The following is an 18,108-nucleotide window of genomic DNA, read 5'->3' as shown; positions in this document are numbered from 1 at the left end:
TTTTCTTAGAAATTCAGTGTAAAAGCTACCAAAGCAGTGCTAAAATAAGGTATTGGAATAATGTAATAAAAATATTTGAAAAGACTTTCCAGGATTTCTAAAAAAAGCTCAAAACATATAAACTTGTTTTCAAATATATAAAAAAAAGATACAGAGGTAAGTTTTAAATACTTCAGCAAAGAAAAATCTTGATTTTATACCATAAAAGTGAAATAGCATAGTACAACTTAAAATACTTTTAACAAGAGTAGAATCTTCATAAATAGAAAAGGAAGGTTCCTCTAATACTCCCTCCTCCCACACAACTTAAAAAATATCATTAACCTGCACATTTCCGTTTTGGGGGTATACTGTTGTCAATTAACCTCTATGTGAAATGAATCATATTCTCAGAATCTATTGTTTCCAGTGTAACAGGAGGCAATGTAGCTTTAAGTGCAGAAGAAGAATATAACAGTGATTCTTATAAGACAGTGTACTGTCAACTCCAGTGTAACAGGAATTCACTTCTTAGTAACGCGATGATCTGGTTTTCAAGTATCTGAGGGACCACCAGTGCCCTGCTCTTTTCCAACTCCTGACGCTGAGTGAACAAGCAGTGATGTGGAGCCTTTGAGGCTGCTTGGCTCTGAAGACCTGGGAACATGCAAGCTGTTGCTCTGCACTGGGCCAGTTTCAGTGACATCACTCTTTGGAGTTAGCCTAGGTAAAAGAACAAAAGCTGATGTACATACACACCAAAGCACAAATGTGATGCCAGTTGTCCTCATAATTGCTGTTTCTCTTTCCATGAGTTTTATTCCAACCAGTATCCACTTTTATCAGAAATAATTAACTCTTTATGTATACTCTTAACTCCTCAAAGTACAAATAATTTATTTTCAAATACAATTTTTGCTAACTTCAGAAACTTCATCAAGCACCACCCCTGTATGGGCTGAGCATGGTGTCTCATGGGGAATAAGACAGCTTGATTCTTGCCTTCAGTTTAGCAAATTTTTTATCGATTTCCTACCATGGATCAGACACCGTGTAACAGGTTGGGAGCACAAAGATGAGTCCGACCTCAGCCCTGCCTTCGAGGAGTTTACAAATCTAGTGAAAGATAAAGGCATGTATCTAATCATAGATAATCCAGTATGCAAAAGCTGTTGGAGGTACATTTGGCCTATTTGGGAGGAGATGAGGTAAGACAACCTTGAGACCTTAAAGTAGTCAGCTGTCAGTATTTTGGCTAATTTGATATTTACCTGTGTTTGGATCACCTATGACCATTTGGAAAAATTAATTAAAGATAATGTCAATATCCTTTCATGTTCAGAAAATAAAAACATTTTATAATCATCTTCATATAAAATGACAAATACCTTTTATTTTTTTCTGCATCTATTGAGGTGATCATATGGTATTTATTCTTCAGTTTGTTAATATGGTGTATCACATTGATTGATTTGTGTATATTGAAGAATCCTTGCATCCCTAGGATAAACCCCGCTTGATCATGGTGTATGATCCTTTTAATGTGTTGCTGGATTCTGTTTGCTAGTATTTTGATGAGGATTTTTGCATCTATATTCATCAGTGATATTGGTCTGTAATTTTCTTTTTTTGTAGTATCTTTGTCTGGTTTTGGTATCAGGGTGATGGTGGCCTCACAGAATGAGTTTGGGAGTGTTCCTTCCTCTGCAATGTTTTGGAAGAGTTGGAGAAGGATGGGTGTTAGCTCTTCTCAAAATGTTTGATAGAATTCACCTGTGAAGCCATCTGGTCCTGGACTTTTGTCTGTTGGAAGATTTTTAGTCACAGTTTCAATTTCATTCCTTGTGATTGGTCTGTTCATATTTTCTATTTCTTCCTGGTTCAGTCTTGGAAGGTTATACCTTTCTAAGAATCTGTCCATTTCTTCCAGGTTGTCCATTTTATTGGCATAGAGTTGCTTGTAGTAGTCTCTTAGGATGCTTTGTATTTCTGCAGTGTCTGTTGTAACTTCTCCTTTTTCATTTCTAATTTTATTGATTTGAGTCCTCTCCCTCTTTCTCTTGATGAGTCTGGCTAATGGTTTATCAATTTTTTTTATCTTCTCAAAGAACCAGCTTTTAGTTTTATTGATCTTTGCTACTGTTTCCTTTGTTTCTATTTCATTTATTTCTCCTCTGATCTTTATGATTTCTTTCCTTCTGCTAACTTTGGATTTTGTTTGTTCTTCTTTCTCTAGTTCCTTCAGGTGTAAGGTTAGATTGTTTATTTGCGATTTTTCTTGTTTCTTGAGGTAGGCTTGTATAGCTATAAACTTCCCTCTTAGAACTGCTTACGCTGCATCCCATAGGTTTTGGATCGTCGTGTTTTCATTGCCATTTGTCTCTAGGTATTTTTTGATTTCCTCTTTGATTTCTTCAGTGATCTCTTGGTTATTTAGTAATGTATTGTTTAGCCTCCATGTGTTTGTGTTTTTTACGTTTTTTTCCCTGTAATTCATTTCTAATCTCATAGCACTGTGGTCAGAAAAGATGCTTGATATGATTTCAATTTTCTTAAATTTACTGAGGCTTGATTTGTGACCCAAGAGGTGATCTATACTGGAAAATGTTCTGTGTGCACTTGAGAAGGAAGTGTAATCTGCTGTTTTTGGAAGGAATGTCCTATAAATATCAATTATATCTATCTGGTTTATTATGTCATTTAAAGCTTCTGTTTCCTTATTTATTTTCATTTTGGATAATCTGTCCATTGGTGTAAGTGAGGTGTTAAAGTCCCCAACTATTATTGTGTTACTGTCAATTTCCTCTTTTAGAGCTGTTAGTAGTTGCCTTATGTATTGAGGTGCTCCTATGTTGGGTGCATATATATTTATAATTGTTATATCTTCTTCTTGGATGGATCCCTTGATCATTATGTAGTGTCCTTCCTTGTCTCTTGTAACATTCTTTCTTTTAAAGTCTATTTTATCTGATATGAGTATTGCTACTCCAGCTTTCTTTTGATTTCCATTTGCATGGAATATCTTTTTCCATCCCCTCACTTTCAGTCTGTATTTGTCCCTAGGTCTGAAGTGGGTCTCTTGTAGACAGCATATATATGGGTCTTGGTTTTGTATCCATTCAGCAAGCCTGTGTCTTTTGGTTGGAGCATTAATCCATTCACATTTAAGGTAATTATCAATGTGTATGTCCCTATAACCATTTTCTTAATTGTTTTAGGTTTCTGTAGGTCCTTTTCCTCTCTTGTGTTTCCCACTTAGAGAAGTTCCTTTAACATTTGTTGTAGAGCTGGTTTGGTGGTGCTGAATCCTCTTAGCTTTTGCTTGTCTGTAAAGCTTTTGATTTCTCCATCAAATCTGAATGAGATCCTTGCCAGGTAGAGTAATCTTAGTTGTAGGTTCTTCCCTTTCATCACTTTAAGTATATCATGCCACTCCCTTCTGGCTTGTAGAGTTTCTGCTGAGAAATCAGCTGTTAACCCTATGGGAGTTCCCTTCTATGTTATTTGTCGTTTTTCCCTTGCTGCTTTCAATAATTTTTCTTTGTCTTTAATTTTTGCCAATTTGACTACTATGTGTCTCGGTGTGTTTCTCCTTGGGTTTATCCTGTATGGGACTCGCTGCGCTTCCTGGACTTGGGTGGCTATTTCCTTTCCCATATCAGGGAAGTTTTCAACTATTATCTCTTCAAATATTTTCTCTGGTCCTTTCTCTCTCTCTTCTCCTTCTGGGACCCCTATAATGCGAATGTTGTTGCGTTTAATGTTGTTCAAGAGGTCTCTTAGGCTGTCTTCATTTCTTTTCATTCTTTTTTCTTTATTCTGTTCCACAGCAGTGAATTCCACTATTCTGTCTTCTAGGTCACTTATCCATTCTTCTGCCTCAGGTATTCTGCTATTGATTCCTTCTAGTCTAGTTTTCATTTCAGTTATTGTATTGTTCATCTCTGTTTGTTTGTTCTTTAATTCTTCTAGGTCTTTGTTAAACATTTCTTGCATCTTCTTGATCTTTGCCTCCATTCTTTTTCCGAGGTCCTGGATCATCTTCACTATCATTATTCTGAATTCTCTTTCTGGAAGGTTGCCTATCTCCACTTCATTTAGTTGTTTATCTGGGGTTTTATCTTGTTCCTTCATCTGGTACATAGCCCTCTGCCTTTTCATCTTGTCTATCTTTCTGTGAATGTGGGTTTTGTTCCACAGGCTGCAGGATTGTAGTTCTTCTTGCTTCTCTTTATTTTATATATATATATATATATATATATATATATATATATATATATATATATATATATATTCAATGTATTTATCACTTATTTTTGGCTGTGTTGGGTCTTCATTGCTACGCGCAGGCTTTTAGTTGTGGCGAGCAGGGGCTACTCTTCATTGTGGTGTGCAGGCTTCTCATTGCAGTGGCTTCTCTTGTTGGAAAGCACGGGCTCTAGGCAAGCGAGCTCAGTAGTTGTGGCTCGTGGGCTCTAGGGCGCCGGCTCAGTAGTTGTGGCACACTGGCTTAGTTGCTCTGTGGCATGTGGGATCTTCCCAGACCAGGGATCTAACCCATGTCCCCTGTGTTGGCAGGCGGATTCTTTACCACTGCACCACTAGGGAAGTCTGACAAATACCTTTTAGACAGTACTATAATGCAGTACTAACTGAAACTTAATGGCCTGTATTTTATATGAATCTTAAACATTTCCCTAAATATACAAGCAACTGTTAACAATTACCACAGAAATGAACATTACTTTTCTATTTGAACAATAAACATCAAAGGGTCTTCTCAATACTAAGAATTAAACTACGAAATAGCATTTATAGACAAAACCCAAACTTCCCTGGATTAAGTGTATAGACATGTCATCTCAAGAATGCTTTCTTTCCAGCTATGTTATGCTTTAATGAAAAATGTGCAATGCAGTATTCAAAAAAGTCATGGTTTAAGATAGTAAAGCCCAAGCTTACCTTCCTTCACTCCGTGCACTTTCAGACACACTGCTCTTATCATTCACATTGGCTGCCCGGCCTTTCCCGTCGGTCTGTTCCCCACAGAGTTTGGAGCTGGATGCTGCTGGGGAGGCAGGGTCCTCACAGTCCTGTTCTCGTAATTTGGAGGTGCTCGCTCCATCTGCTCTCACCTCTCTCACTGATGTTTCTGGTGAGGTTTGTATTTCTGTCAAAGTTTCTTGTCCTAAGTAATCATGGTTAGTGATCGCTACTGCAGAAGTGCCATGATTTGCTGTAGCTCCTGTGCTGGTTCCCATGGATTTGGAAATGACCTTCAGCTTATGTGAACTTGGTTTGTAGTGCTTCTTTTTGTGTTTAACTTTAGAATTGTGCTTTAAGAAAAACTCACACGACTCCTGTAGTACTCTTCGACTTTCACTGATTGGACTGTAAGAAAATCCAAGGAGAGAGTTTACTTGATAAATGTTAAGTGTTATAAAAGAAATCATAAAGCATATCACATATCTTGTGCCAAAAATCCTAATTCATTACAGTTATGATCTATATGATTTACATTATTTATAAAATCTGGGATTATAAATACTATGAGATATAAGTAGATTGCCATGAAATGAAATCTTTTTGTGCATACACTGTTAGTTGCTTTTGTCAGCATAAAGAGTAGAAAGAAATTAAATAGACAAAATCAGAAGATGAGGGCAAGAAAACTCAAATCAGCATAAAGTAGGGGATTATCTGTATGTGTATCATATATAAATATATCAAATATGAAAGTAAACCAAAGAGAAAGAACACAGAATATAATTAGTGGTCTTTGTTTAAATGCAATTGTTTTCTTTCTAACATTCAAGTTATAGCAAGTTATTCTGAAGTTAGTGTGGGTATATAAATACAGGATAGAGATATAATAATAGTTCAAAAAAATTAAAGTCCAGTTCAATGCAATTCTTCAGACTTCAAAAACTTATTTGTGAAAAGGTTCTGAAATTTTTACCACAAAAAGAGTTCATTAATCAAACCAACTGGCAACAGTTTAAAAAACCCTATACTACATTGTTGATTGTACACAATGTATAACACATATAAATAACAAAATGAACTATTTACTCATAAATGTAAATCTACTATATTGTTACAGAATATTTCATAAGCTCAAATTTTTACCATCTTAAGCAAGGCAAATAAGTGACATGTTAAGTCAGTATTATGTGTAATAAAATTTAAAGGTAATGATTGTACATCACATTTGAATCGTACTCTATAGATTGCCTTACATATATTTGACCCATTTCATCTTTCATCATTGATAAAAAAGGATAAAATTATTTAAAATTCTGAACCCAAAGCAATGAACTTAATGATAGCAGTAATAATACTGGATATATTATAAGCCATGTAAAGAAAATGCACTTTTTACAAACTTTTCATTCATATTTCAATAGAATAGTACATGTCAAAGACTATTGTAACAAATGCTAAAATAAAGCATATCTCTCCATGAAAAAGATTTCAACTTGAAACAACAGATGACATAATGAAACTCCAGTACAATGATTTGGTATTTGATCTATTTATTTTAAAACAATGTCATATAATTCAATAGATTCTTACTCTTTCTTGCGACTTCGTTTAAAAAACCCAGCCCATTCTGTGCATGTCTTTTTGCTTCCAACCCAGAAGACAGGAGAGATGCCAACAATTAATGTCATCAGATATTTTATCATAAATAAAGCCAACTCTGGTCGAGTTTCTGTTTTTGCCTACAAAAAAGTAATTAATAAGAATTTTAGTGATACATTTAAAGTGGAGAAAAGTCTACACAGTCAATGCAAAACTTGAACAAAAAGTATAAATCAGTTTGTTTTATTATGAAATGTTTGATATAACATAATATGAAAAGTGCTTTAAGGGTAATATAGAAGTTCTGAACAAAGAACTTTTATCAAAATATATAGCTAGAAAGGGAAAAAATACTTATTAAATATATTTAGGAAGGACGTCTTACATCTTGGCTTGATATCTGGCATTTTTTTCCCTATAAGTACAGCAGCTTCTTATAATTGCCAAAATATCTGCCTCTCAATATTTATCTTTTCCTTCACTATAATCTATTAAAAAATACATTTAAACTCATTATAATAACATACTATTTTAGAGTCTTTATGCATTGTTGATGTTTTGTTACAAAAACTTAGAGCAAAATAAGTATCAGTAAAATGTAAAAATGTGGAAATTTTGTAAAAATTAAATCATGCTTTTCTTTCAAGCATAAACTTTCAAATATTATTTTTTAAATGTTACAAGTATCAAAATACTATACATTATGCATTATATCTTGCTTTTTGCACTTAGTAATATTTCTTGGAGACCATTCTAGAGTACTTCATTCTTTTTAAAGGCTGTTCCATTGTTTGGATGAACTATAATTTATTCAGCTATCCCTACTAATAGATATTCAGGTTACTTCCAACCTATTGCCATTGCAAATAATGTTGCAGTGACTATCTTTGTATGTATATAATTTCTCACATTTGTGAACAGAGCTGTTGATAAATTCCCAGAAGGACAGGATCAAAGAGTATGAGCATTTTAAATGCCAGATATTATCAAAATGCTTTCCATAGAAGGTTGAACTAATTGAACAGCAAAGTCTAGAACGTGTATTTTGCCAGTTTCATCAATACGGTGGTTATAAAACCTGTCGTAAGCAGGAATATAATTTTATTATAACTTTAATTTGCATCTGTCATAACATTTTTCATGTTTAAGAACAGCTTTTTTATTTTCCTTTTTTGTGACCCCTCTATACATTCTTTCCTCATTTTTATATCAGATTGTTGGCTTTTATCTTATTGATCTATAGGAACTCTTTATAAATAAGGAAATTAGCCCTTCAATTATGATGTGATGAGTGAATAAATTTTCCCCGTTGGTCTCCTGACTTTGATTATGGTGGGGTTTTTTGCCACGCAGAATCTGAAAAAAGTTTTTTCCTTAGTCAAATTTAGCAATCTTTTCTTTTATAGCTCCTGCATTTTATATCATAAAGTCCTTCCCCACTATAAGATTAGAATTTTCTCATTTTATCTTCTAATATCGTTTCTTTCTTTACATGAAACGTAAACTTAAAAAATCATGTATCTTGGGCTTCCCTGGTGGCGCAGTGGTTGAGAATCTGCCTGCCAATGCAGGGGACACGGGTTCAAGCCCTGGTCTGGGAAGATCCCACATGCCGCAGAGCAACTAGGCCTGTGAGCCACAACTACTGAGCCTGCACGTCTGGAGCCTGTGCTCTGCAACAAGAGAGGCCGCGATAGTGAGAGGCCTGTGCACCGCGATGAAGAGTGGCCCCCGCTTGCCACAACTAGAGAAAGCCCTCGCATAGAAACGAAGACCCAACACAGCCAAAAATAAAAATAAATTTAAAAAAATAATAAAAAATAAAAAATCATATATCTTAAACTTTTTAGTAGTATGTAACAGTTGCCTTCCCCCTCTAGTTTGCCAAAAATACTGAGGAATCTAGGAGACATTTAATACAGCAGTATCACTTTAAGAGAGCTCGCTTATTAATCATATAGTAAAAACAGACAATGGATAACACACTATGGACAGGATGTAAGGCAAGTAAAACCATTATCCCCACATATCAGTATGTAAAATAGATTTCACTGTGTTACAGTGAAGTAATTTTCTAGAATATAAATTATGTAAAATAATTCAGCCCACACATTGCTTGATCTGATACACTGTGATGACGGCACTCACACTCAATATAATTAGTTAATACCATATATAAATATTCAAGAAAATGTATAAATTCTATTAAAAACAAAGTTTCTATTTAAAAAAACTCAACTAAAATGCTTTAAGAGATTTTCTATTTTCAGATATTTATTTTTTTAATCCTAAAATCATCACTTTAATCCAACCAGAAACATATGAAACATATTTTGTTTTAATTGTGCGTTTTGTCATAAGAAATGACACGGTGGTTTTGGCATAAATTCTGTTTTTATAAGCATATACAAGCAAAGTATAAGATGATATATACCATTTTATTATAAACCCAAATAAGGGTTTCCCCAACTAACTGAAGAATTAAAAACAACTACTTCTCTCTCTCTTTTTTTTTTTTTTGGCTGCTCCATTCGGCTTGCAGAATCTTAGTTCCCCAATCAGGGATTGAATCCTGGCCCCCTGCAGTGGAAGCGCCAAGTCCTAACCACTGTATGCCAGGGAAATCCTGCAAGCTACTTCTCTTTTTCTCCCTATGACAAGACCTGTTCTTCTGATTCTGTTCTGCAGTACTATTCATCTGCCTTTGCAATCCAATTTAATTTTTAAAAGAATAGCTAAAGGAGGCACTTTACTATTGTAACTGAAGCTAAAACTTCAGGAAAGAACTTTGGGACACTTACCCTAGTTTCAACCGAGGCGTAGGGAACAACTCCCTCTGTCTATTGGATTTTCTCACCTGAAATCTAATTTTATGGTCATGACTAATTCAAAGATATTTCCAGGGAACATTTGCCATGTTAAAATTAAATAGTGAGGGCCTCCCTGGTGGCGCAGTGGTTGAGAGTCCGCCTGCCGATGCAGGGGATACGGGTTCGTGCCCCGGTCTGGGAGGATCCCATATGCCGCGGAGCGGCTGGGCCCGTGAGCCATGGCTGCTGGGCCTGCGCGTCCGGAGCCTGCGCTCCGCAACGGGAGAGGCCACAACAGTGAGAGGCCCACATAACGCAAAAAGGAAAAAAAAAAAAAAAAAATTAAATAGTGAAATAACACAAATGATAGGTTTTACCTGGTAAGGACATGGGATGTGGTACTGGCGACAATGGTCAGAGACCCAAGTTATCTCCCAGGTTATCCTGTTCACTTGCTCATAGACGTAACATCCAAGAAGTGTCACTAATGGCACAAGATACAGGCCACTGAAGACTCCAATTCGAATCATAAATTTCTTTAGTTTCTCTTGGTTCCGGCCATCATGTTGTATAACTTGTCGAACATGATTTAAGGAAATAATGCCAGCTAAAAGAAGAGAGAGCCCGACAAACACACAAAGGCACAGTGGCAAGAGTACAAAGTAGCGAGAGGCATCCAGGTCATAAAGGCCGACAAAGCAAACTCCACTAATGTTGTCTCCTTCAACTTTGTTCATAGCAAGAAGCATAACGGTCAGAAAACCTGGTATTCCCCATGCAACAGCATGAAACCACACTGCTTTCTGTTCAATGGCTTCACAACTCCATTTTCTCCCAGCAGCTAAGAACCAAGTAATGGTAAGAATCACCCACCACACAGTGCCAGCCATTGTGAAAAAATACAAAAACATAAACAAAACGGTGCAAGCCTTATTTTGAGAGCCTAGAACAACTGTGTCACCAAGTTCTAGTTTCTCATCTGCCTTATTGCAGGCTGTGTTATTGCCTAGCAAGAATCCAATGAAGTACATAAGAGATACAATGCTGTAACAGACAGAGTAATATATAATTGGTCTCTCAGGGTATCTGAACCTTCTAACATCAATTAAAAAAGTAAGGAATGTAAACAGAGTTGCACAAAGACAAAATATTGAAACTATTCCAATAAAACTTTTTGCAAACTCTAGCTCATCACTTTTAAAATACATGTTGGGGCATGGAGGTGCACATTGGTCAATTCCCAGAAACTTATAGCCTTGTCCCCCAGAAGTCTTAAGATGCCTTGGACACCAAAATCCAATGTCTCTTTGGACTTGTTCTGTTTTCTTGTGAGGAATGAGAAACTCTGTGTGTTGATCAAAAGTTACAGGAACAGACTTGTCACAGTACTGTAATCTGTAAAGATTTAAAAAAATAATACATGAAGTTGACATTTTTGAGTCACTATTTTAATACTCTGCTTTGCAACTATAAAATATTTCCTTATGCATTCATAACTGATGGGAAGACATACGAGCTTAAAGAGATTACAGCTTTAGAGCTGGGGAGAAAATTTTGAAGTTGACTAAAAACTTGTAGGTGTTAATGAGGCCCCAACACACTAACAAATATATTAAGTATCAGGCAAGTGAACATGAAAACTCCCTTACTCAGAAAACAATCAATTAGTAATTGTTAAATAATTTCTGGTTTCAAGACTAAGTACTTAAGAAAGAATTTATCTTGACTGGTATTCTCTAGACAAAAAAATGCTGGCTTGTCTGTTTAAGCATTTGAAATATGTCTTGGGGAAATTAGTTTTTATTTTCTAGCGTCCATGAGCAAAGTAGATCAGCCACATAGTAAGGTGATGACAACTAAAATGACTGAAATGAGATCATTTCCTGGATGGAGAGGACAGAGTTCAAGTGATATCTAAGTTCATAAAGAAGGGCAAGAAGAGGAAGGCCAAGGACCAGCTTAACTCACATCACCATTTTGTTGCAGTGTGGCTGTTTGCCTCCCTTGTTTATGGGCAGACCAGAGTGATAGAAAGGGATATGGCTGTTTTGTGCAGCACTTTATCACTGAGTTGTCTCCACACACCAGAATTATTTTGGAGGATCGACATAGTTTAGAAATTAGTGGAGGTTTTTAAGGAGAAAGCGTTTGAAATATGCTTTAGATAAGAATAGAAAATAATAAAACATATGCCCATAAAAACAACACAGATGTATCTACAAGCTTTTTCAAAAGGTGGTATATCAGTTTTATTTTATATCTTTTTAAATAAAGCAATATAACATTACAGATACAGTTTGGACCCCTTTCTGGTCCTATTCTCTTTTCTGTCTCTTCCAAAATATTCATTACTACAAGTTCAGTTTTTATTTCTCCTCATGCATTTTAAAATATTTTACTATGTTATTTTCCAACTACAATGTTATATAGTATTATTTTACAGGTTTTGAACTTTATATAAATGACATTGTGCTATATACATCATACTTTTTTTTTTACTTATGCCATAATTTTTAGATTTATCCATTTTGACAGATGTGGGTCAACTGCATTCATCTTATAACTGTATAGTAGTATTCTAGTGTGTAAGTACATCACAATTTAGTTATCATTCTTACAGTGGACTTTCAGACCTTTTCTCATTTTAAAAAAAATACGAATAATGCTACAATAAGTATTCTTGCATACGATTCCTTGTTTGTGAAAAAGTTTCTATAGAAGGGGATCTCCTAAGATGTATGGCATGAGCATCTTCACCTTTACTATGTACTAAGTTGTTCTGGAAAGTGATTAGGTATCTACCAGAAATGTATGAGTTCCACAAGGGTCTGTAGTTTCTTCAGTCTACAGATAAAGAAACAAAAAGAGAGCCACCTTCCTTCCCACATTTATTATATGAGGTGTCATTATGTTAGTAGAATATTTCAAATTACAAGCTCCCAACGTCTAGAGAATAGGAGATAAAAGTAATCAATCAAGACAGATGCAAAAAGGTCCATGAATTGATAATAAGGCCCATTTCTCCCCAGTTTAGGGCAAAGGCACCATCACACATTCTCATAGAACTATGCACCTTCATTTATTGTATTAACACAGTTGTAATTTTGCATTTATTTTTATGATATATTTGATTACTCTCTGTTCCTCCCACCCCACTGTGAGTTCCCTGAAAACAAGAACCAAGTCTGGTTTTGCTCACCATTGTTTACAGTGTTGATATATAGTAAGTGCCTAACATATATTAAGTGTGCAGTAAACAGCTGTTGACTTAAATAATGAAAGCCTGTCACTAATATTCTGGAAAATTAATACCAATATTGAAATATCATCAGTAGCTTTCAGATGAAAACATAATTTACCTGTCACATTCAAGTTCCTCAGGCCATCGGATCCCAAAAGTGTCCATTAATTTTTTGCAGTCAGAATACACTTTCTCACAAAATTTACGACAGGGTGGAACCACATCAATTTGCTCTGTGCAGGTTGGTACAAAAGCTTTGCAAAGGAAAGTTTCAACATTTGGTGAACATTCCAGATTTGCAAGAGGAAGAAAAAGCTATTAAGAAAAACAGTAAGATAAGGTTAGAAAATATTTTAATATAACAAATGAATTTTTTGGTATATACTTTTTCACTTAGTCTCCAAAAGAATCTTTAAATCTCACTCTCAATATAATCAAATTTGAGGAGATACTTTTGTTTAGTTAGATATAAGAACCCTTAATACACAGTGAAATGTTATTTTATTCAACTATGCATTTTTCAAGAAGACATGCTAAATCAAAACAAATCAAAAGTATGAGTTGATTGCTAGATGAAACAGATCATACAAATATTTAATTTGTAAGTATATGCTGAAATACCTTAACACTTTACTGTGTATTCTAGAGAATAAAGGAATGTTTGGGGTGGAGGGAACAGCATGAAAAAGGCATGAGGATCACAAGAACATGGAGTATTCAGGGCAAGAAGTCCAGTATGACTACAAGATAAGGTCAAAGAGGTGAAGTCAAGGACAGAGTAGAGAGAGATGAGACTGGAGAGGTTCTCTGGACCTGATCATGGAGAGCATGGATGACATGCTAAATTGCTTGGATTTAAAAATAACGAGTGGGATACTATGGGAGAGTTGTAAGCAGGAGGTGTCTCTACAGTCTGACAGCTAAGTTTGAATGTTAGCTCCACATTTACTAGTTTTATAACTTTGGCGAGTTACTTAAATTCTCTGTGCCTTAGTTTCTTCAACTGTAAACTGGCAATAATAACAGTACCTGTCTCATAAGATCATTATGAATACTAAGTTAATAAATGTAAAGCATTTATAACAGTGTCTGGCATACAGGTAAGTACTCAATAAATATTAGTTATTGTGATTACCCTTTAGAGAGTGTGGACAGGTTCTGGAAAAACATGGTAGATTGAGCACATATGTTTATCTCCTTTCCCTCCTCCTTGCTTCCTCAGTAACTTGACGATAAAGAAAAAAAAAAGGTACTAATCTATTAGTAAGTGAACAAGAGAAACTACATTAGCATATCTGAGTTTTCCAAAGAACAAAAATGAAACAAAACAACAAAAAAGAAAGCCCTAAACTTTGAGCGACAGAAAGCTATTAGAGGAGTGATAAGTCACTTAACGGGACAAAGCTGGAGTGGAGGGATTCACGTGAGAATGAGCTGATTTGCCCTAAAGAATCTGAGAGTCTCAGTTCTTTGAAGCACCAAGTAGCATAAAAGGCTAAAATTGGAGGAATGTTTACAAAATTACTTCCTCACTATGTCACCCCCCATCCCCACCCAGGCAGCCAGATGACCACCGCATTCTACCAGAGTTGTTTCCAGAAGAGATGGCACTAGAGACGTTCTGCACTTGGGTATCAGGCACAGAGCAGGGCAGAAGTACAATCTACAGTGACGAAAGGGGGACTGAGTAAGAGTCTACCTACAGAAACAGGAAGCCCTCACCTTCTTTTCCTGCTCTATTCCCAAAAGGCTGGCAAACAGGCATATACCTACCATCCCCAATCTTTGAAAAAACCCGACAGTCTTGGAGAAAAGACCTCTCTCTACACATTGACAATGAAAAAGCTAGTCAACCTCAAGCTCACCTTACCACGAAGCCCACCGGTGACCAGTCCCATTCATGCACACAGAGCTTTTCAGGGCCCCACAAACATGAACGGGCAGCCAACGATCATCAGGCATTTGAAGAAAGCATCATGAAAGACAGAGACCAAAACAAGCAAGCAGATAAAAGGAAATTTGGAGGAAATAGAGACTATGCAGGGAACAGAAGAAAACAAATCACAAAACAAACAAAACCCTGAATAACTTAAGTGAGAAGCTATCACTTCCATTAAAAAAGAATAAGATGCTATGGAAAATTTAAAAATAGTAAGATAGCTGAAATTAAAAACTCTATAGAAGGATTAGAAGATAAAGCTGAAGGAAGAGATGGACAATAGGAGGATCACTCCAAGTGTCCAACTCCTGACTAAAGGACTTCCAGAAAGAAACAAGGAAAATGCGAGTTGGAGTGATAATCAAAGAAGAAATTAAGAACATTTCTCAGAACAGGATACCAGTTTCCACACTGAAAAGGTTGTCAGCACACTGCAATCCTGCTACTAAAACATTTCTGGGCTAAAACGTCAGTCAATGAACTCTCTTGTACAGAGGTCTCTCTCACATTCTACTCTTTTTTCAAACCTCCAGTTCCACACCCCATCCTCTCAGTTGATGATTCTGTTCCTAGTTCACTGAGAAATCAGAAATAACCAGAAGACAACTTCCTTAGTCTCTCACAAAAGGTACCAAACCTAACTGCAGCTTATCCACATTCTCTGCCTTCACTATTTAAATGGTTGAACAGCTTGAACTCCTAACCAACCAAGTCTTCCATTTGTACACTGGATCTCTTCCCACTTGTCTAGTCAAGGACTTTGCTCTGGTAACTGTCCTGTCTCCTATCCTTGCAGTGATTTCCCCCGCTGTGTTACAGTGATTCCCCCATCATACAAACTTACTCTATTATCTCTCACCATAAAAAAAAAAAATCTTTCCTTGGGCTTCCCTGGTGGCGCAGTGGTTAAGAATCTGCCTGCCAATGCAGGGGACATGGGTTCGATCCCTGGTCTGGGAAGATCCCACATGCCGCGGAGCAGCTAAGCTTGTGCACCACAACTACTGAGCCTGTGCTCTAGAGCCCATGAGCCACAACTATTGAGCCTGCGTGCCACAACTACCAAAGCCCGTGAGCCTAGAGCCCGTGCTCCACAACAAGAGAAGCCACCGCAATGAGAAGCTCACGCATCGCAAACAACAGTAGCCCCCACTCACCGCAACTAGAGAAAGCCCGCGTGCAGCAACAAAGACCCAATGCAGCCAAAAATTTTTTTAAAAAAAATCTTTCCTTGACTCCACATTCCCACCCCCACCCAGCTATTATTTCATTTTTCTCTTCCTCTTTATAGAAAAAACCCTGAAAACAGTTGTCTTTACCCACTTTCTCCAATTCTGCTCTTCCATTTCCTTTTGAGCCCACTCTCCAATCAGGTTTTATCCCCATACTTCAATGAAACAGCTTGTCAGAGCTACCAATAAACTTCAAATTGTCAAATCCAATGGTCAATTCTGAGTCCTCATCCTACTCAACTCTTTAACATTTGACACAGTGGGATCCTGTCCTCCTCCTGAGGCACTTTTTTCAATTGGCTTCTAGAATATGAATTTTCCTGAATTTCTACAGATCTCACTGTCTGTTCCTTTTCTGATTTCTTCCATTTCTCAAGTCTCAATATTGAAGAGCTCCAGGGCTCAATCCTCAGACCTCTACCCTATGTATACCCACTCCTCAGGAGAAACTAATCCAGAATCGTGGTATTAAACACCAACTATACATGAAGGATTCACAAGTTTATTTCTGGCCTCCATCTCTCCTGTGAACCCCAGACTTGAATGACCATCTGCCTTCTGGACAACTCCACTTGTCTGCCAACACATTATCTCAAACCCACCATGTCCAAAACACAACTCAAACCCACTACACCCCACCCCCCAAACACTCCCTTCGTCTCCCCATCTCAGTAACGTGGTACCACCATCCACCAAGTTACTCAGGCCAAGAATCTAAACATGCACCCTCTACTCCTCTCTTTCTCTCACCCCATATCCAATCCATCAGCAAATCCTATTGGCTCTCCTTGCAAAACATATTTCAAGTTTGACCATTTCTCACTGTTATTAAGTTACTACATCTCAGCCAGTATATATTTCACCTAGACTACTGAAATAGCCTCCTAACAGGTCTCACTACTTACCACTCTTGCTAATCTTACAATTTCTGTACCAATCCGTACTCCTACCGATGTGATTCTTTAAAATGCAAGTTTGTCCTTGTTCAAAAGACCCCAATAGAAAAAATTTCAAAGTCCTTACCAAGTCCTCTAAGGCCCTAAATTTCCTGGCCCTTAGCTATGTCTCAAGTTTCATTTTGTAACTCCTTTTCTTACTCTATTGCCACCAAACTGGCCTTTTGCCTCTCAACATTCCACGTTATGTCTGCTTCAAGGTTTGCATTTGTTGTTCCCTTCATCTAGAACACTCTTCCACCAGGTAGTCACATGGCTTGTGTCTCTGCTCAACTGGGTCTCTGCTCAACGGTTACCTCAGAGAGGCATCCCCTACCCACCCTACATAAAAAATTATACTGTCATTCTCAGTTCCATTATTATGTTTTGTATTTCTTTATAGTCCTTATCAGTATGTGACATTTCATTATGTTACTAGTTTATATGTTCACTAGTTTATTTCTTAATTTCTGCCTTCACCACTAGAATGTAAATTCCATGAGTGGAAGGGATTTTACCTATTTTTTTTTTTTACTCCTGTATCCATAGTGCCTAGAACTGTGTGTGTGTAGAGTGATTTCTCTATAAATATTTACTGAATAAACAATAACTATCTAGAGCAATGAATGAACAATGACAAGGCATGTCCAAAAATTTCAGAGCATCAAGATAAAGAAAAGATCATAAATATTTCCAGATAGAAAAAAACAGGTCACATGCAAAGGAATTAAATTCTGACTATTTGGTAATATCATGCTAGAAGGCAATGCAGAAATAATTTCTAAAATTCTGAAGCAATATTACTTTCAACCTAGAATGCTATACCCAACCAAACATTTAGGTGACAGTAAAATAATGACCTTTTTGGCCCTGTAAGGAAGCAAAATTTTTAACTTTCAAATATTCTTTTTTAGGAAGCAACTAGAGGATGTAGTATTCCTAAAACCAACTGAAGGAGTACATGAATAAACTAAGAAGGAAAATGACGTGGGACTCGGGAATTAGTTGATCCAACACTAAGCATGGTAAGGGGAAGACACAGCACGACAGCTACGCATTTAGACCAAAAAGAAGTCAGAGCATATTGATAGGAGGACAGACAGCTGAAGGAGGAAGATCTCCAAGGGGATGGGAGTGGGGGATTGGAACTGACAGATTATATGATATTCTGAGCATCTGAGATAATTACTGCTATATGTCTAACAGGTCTGCTGGGATATCTAAAAAAAAAACCATAGGTACACAGAAAACAAAGCAAATGGGGAAAAATGCAATTGCTGTATTAACTACGTCGGGGTGGGTTATGGAAATAAATGCAATCAAAGTATACTACTTGATTCAGCAGTGAAAAAAATTGTATTAAGAGGTTGAGAGGAGAAGTAAAAGT

The 18,108-nt window shown here is 36.6% G+C and overlaps 1 protein-coding gene across 2 annotated transcripts in view; it reads right to left on the bottom strand.

Annotated features, from left to right (window-relative positions):
- Positions 1–336: 336 nt before the first annotated feature.
- FZD6 (frizzled class receptor 6) overlaps positions 337–18,108 on the bottom strand; it is a 33,541-nt gene continuing 15,769 nt past the window's right edge. For both annotated transcript variants that reach the window (XM_060115979.1, XM_060115980.1), the window contains 5 exons: positions 12,734–12,930; positions 9,752–10,769; positions 6,556–6,704; positions 4,942–5,370; positions 337–702 (listed from right to left, as the gene is read on the bottom strand). In XM_060115979.1, the coding sequence (XP_059971962.1) occupies positions 534–702; positions 4,942–5,370; positions 6,556–6,704; positions 9,752–10,769; positions 12,734–12,930 (1,962 nt within the window). In that variant the 3' untranslated portion in view covers positions 337–533. The remainder of the gene's footprint in view (positions 703–4,941; positions 5,371–6,555; positions 6,705–9,751; positions 10,770–12,733; positions 12,931–18,108) is intronic.

Source organism: Mesoplodon densirostris, chromosome 13 (assembly GCF_025265405.1).
Source record: "Mesoplodon densirostris isolate mMesDen1 chromosome 13, mMesDen1 primary haplotype, whole genome shotgun sequence".
NCBI lineage: Eukaryota > Metazoa > Chordata > Mammalia > Artiodactyla > Ziphiidae > Mesoplodon > Mesoplodon densirostris.
Note: the sequence above shows the minus strand (reverse complement) of the source record. Positions and strands in the feature narration are given on the sequence as shown.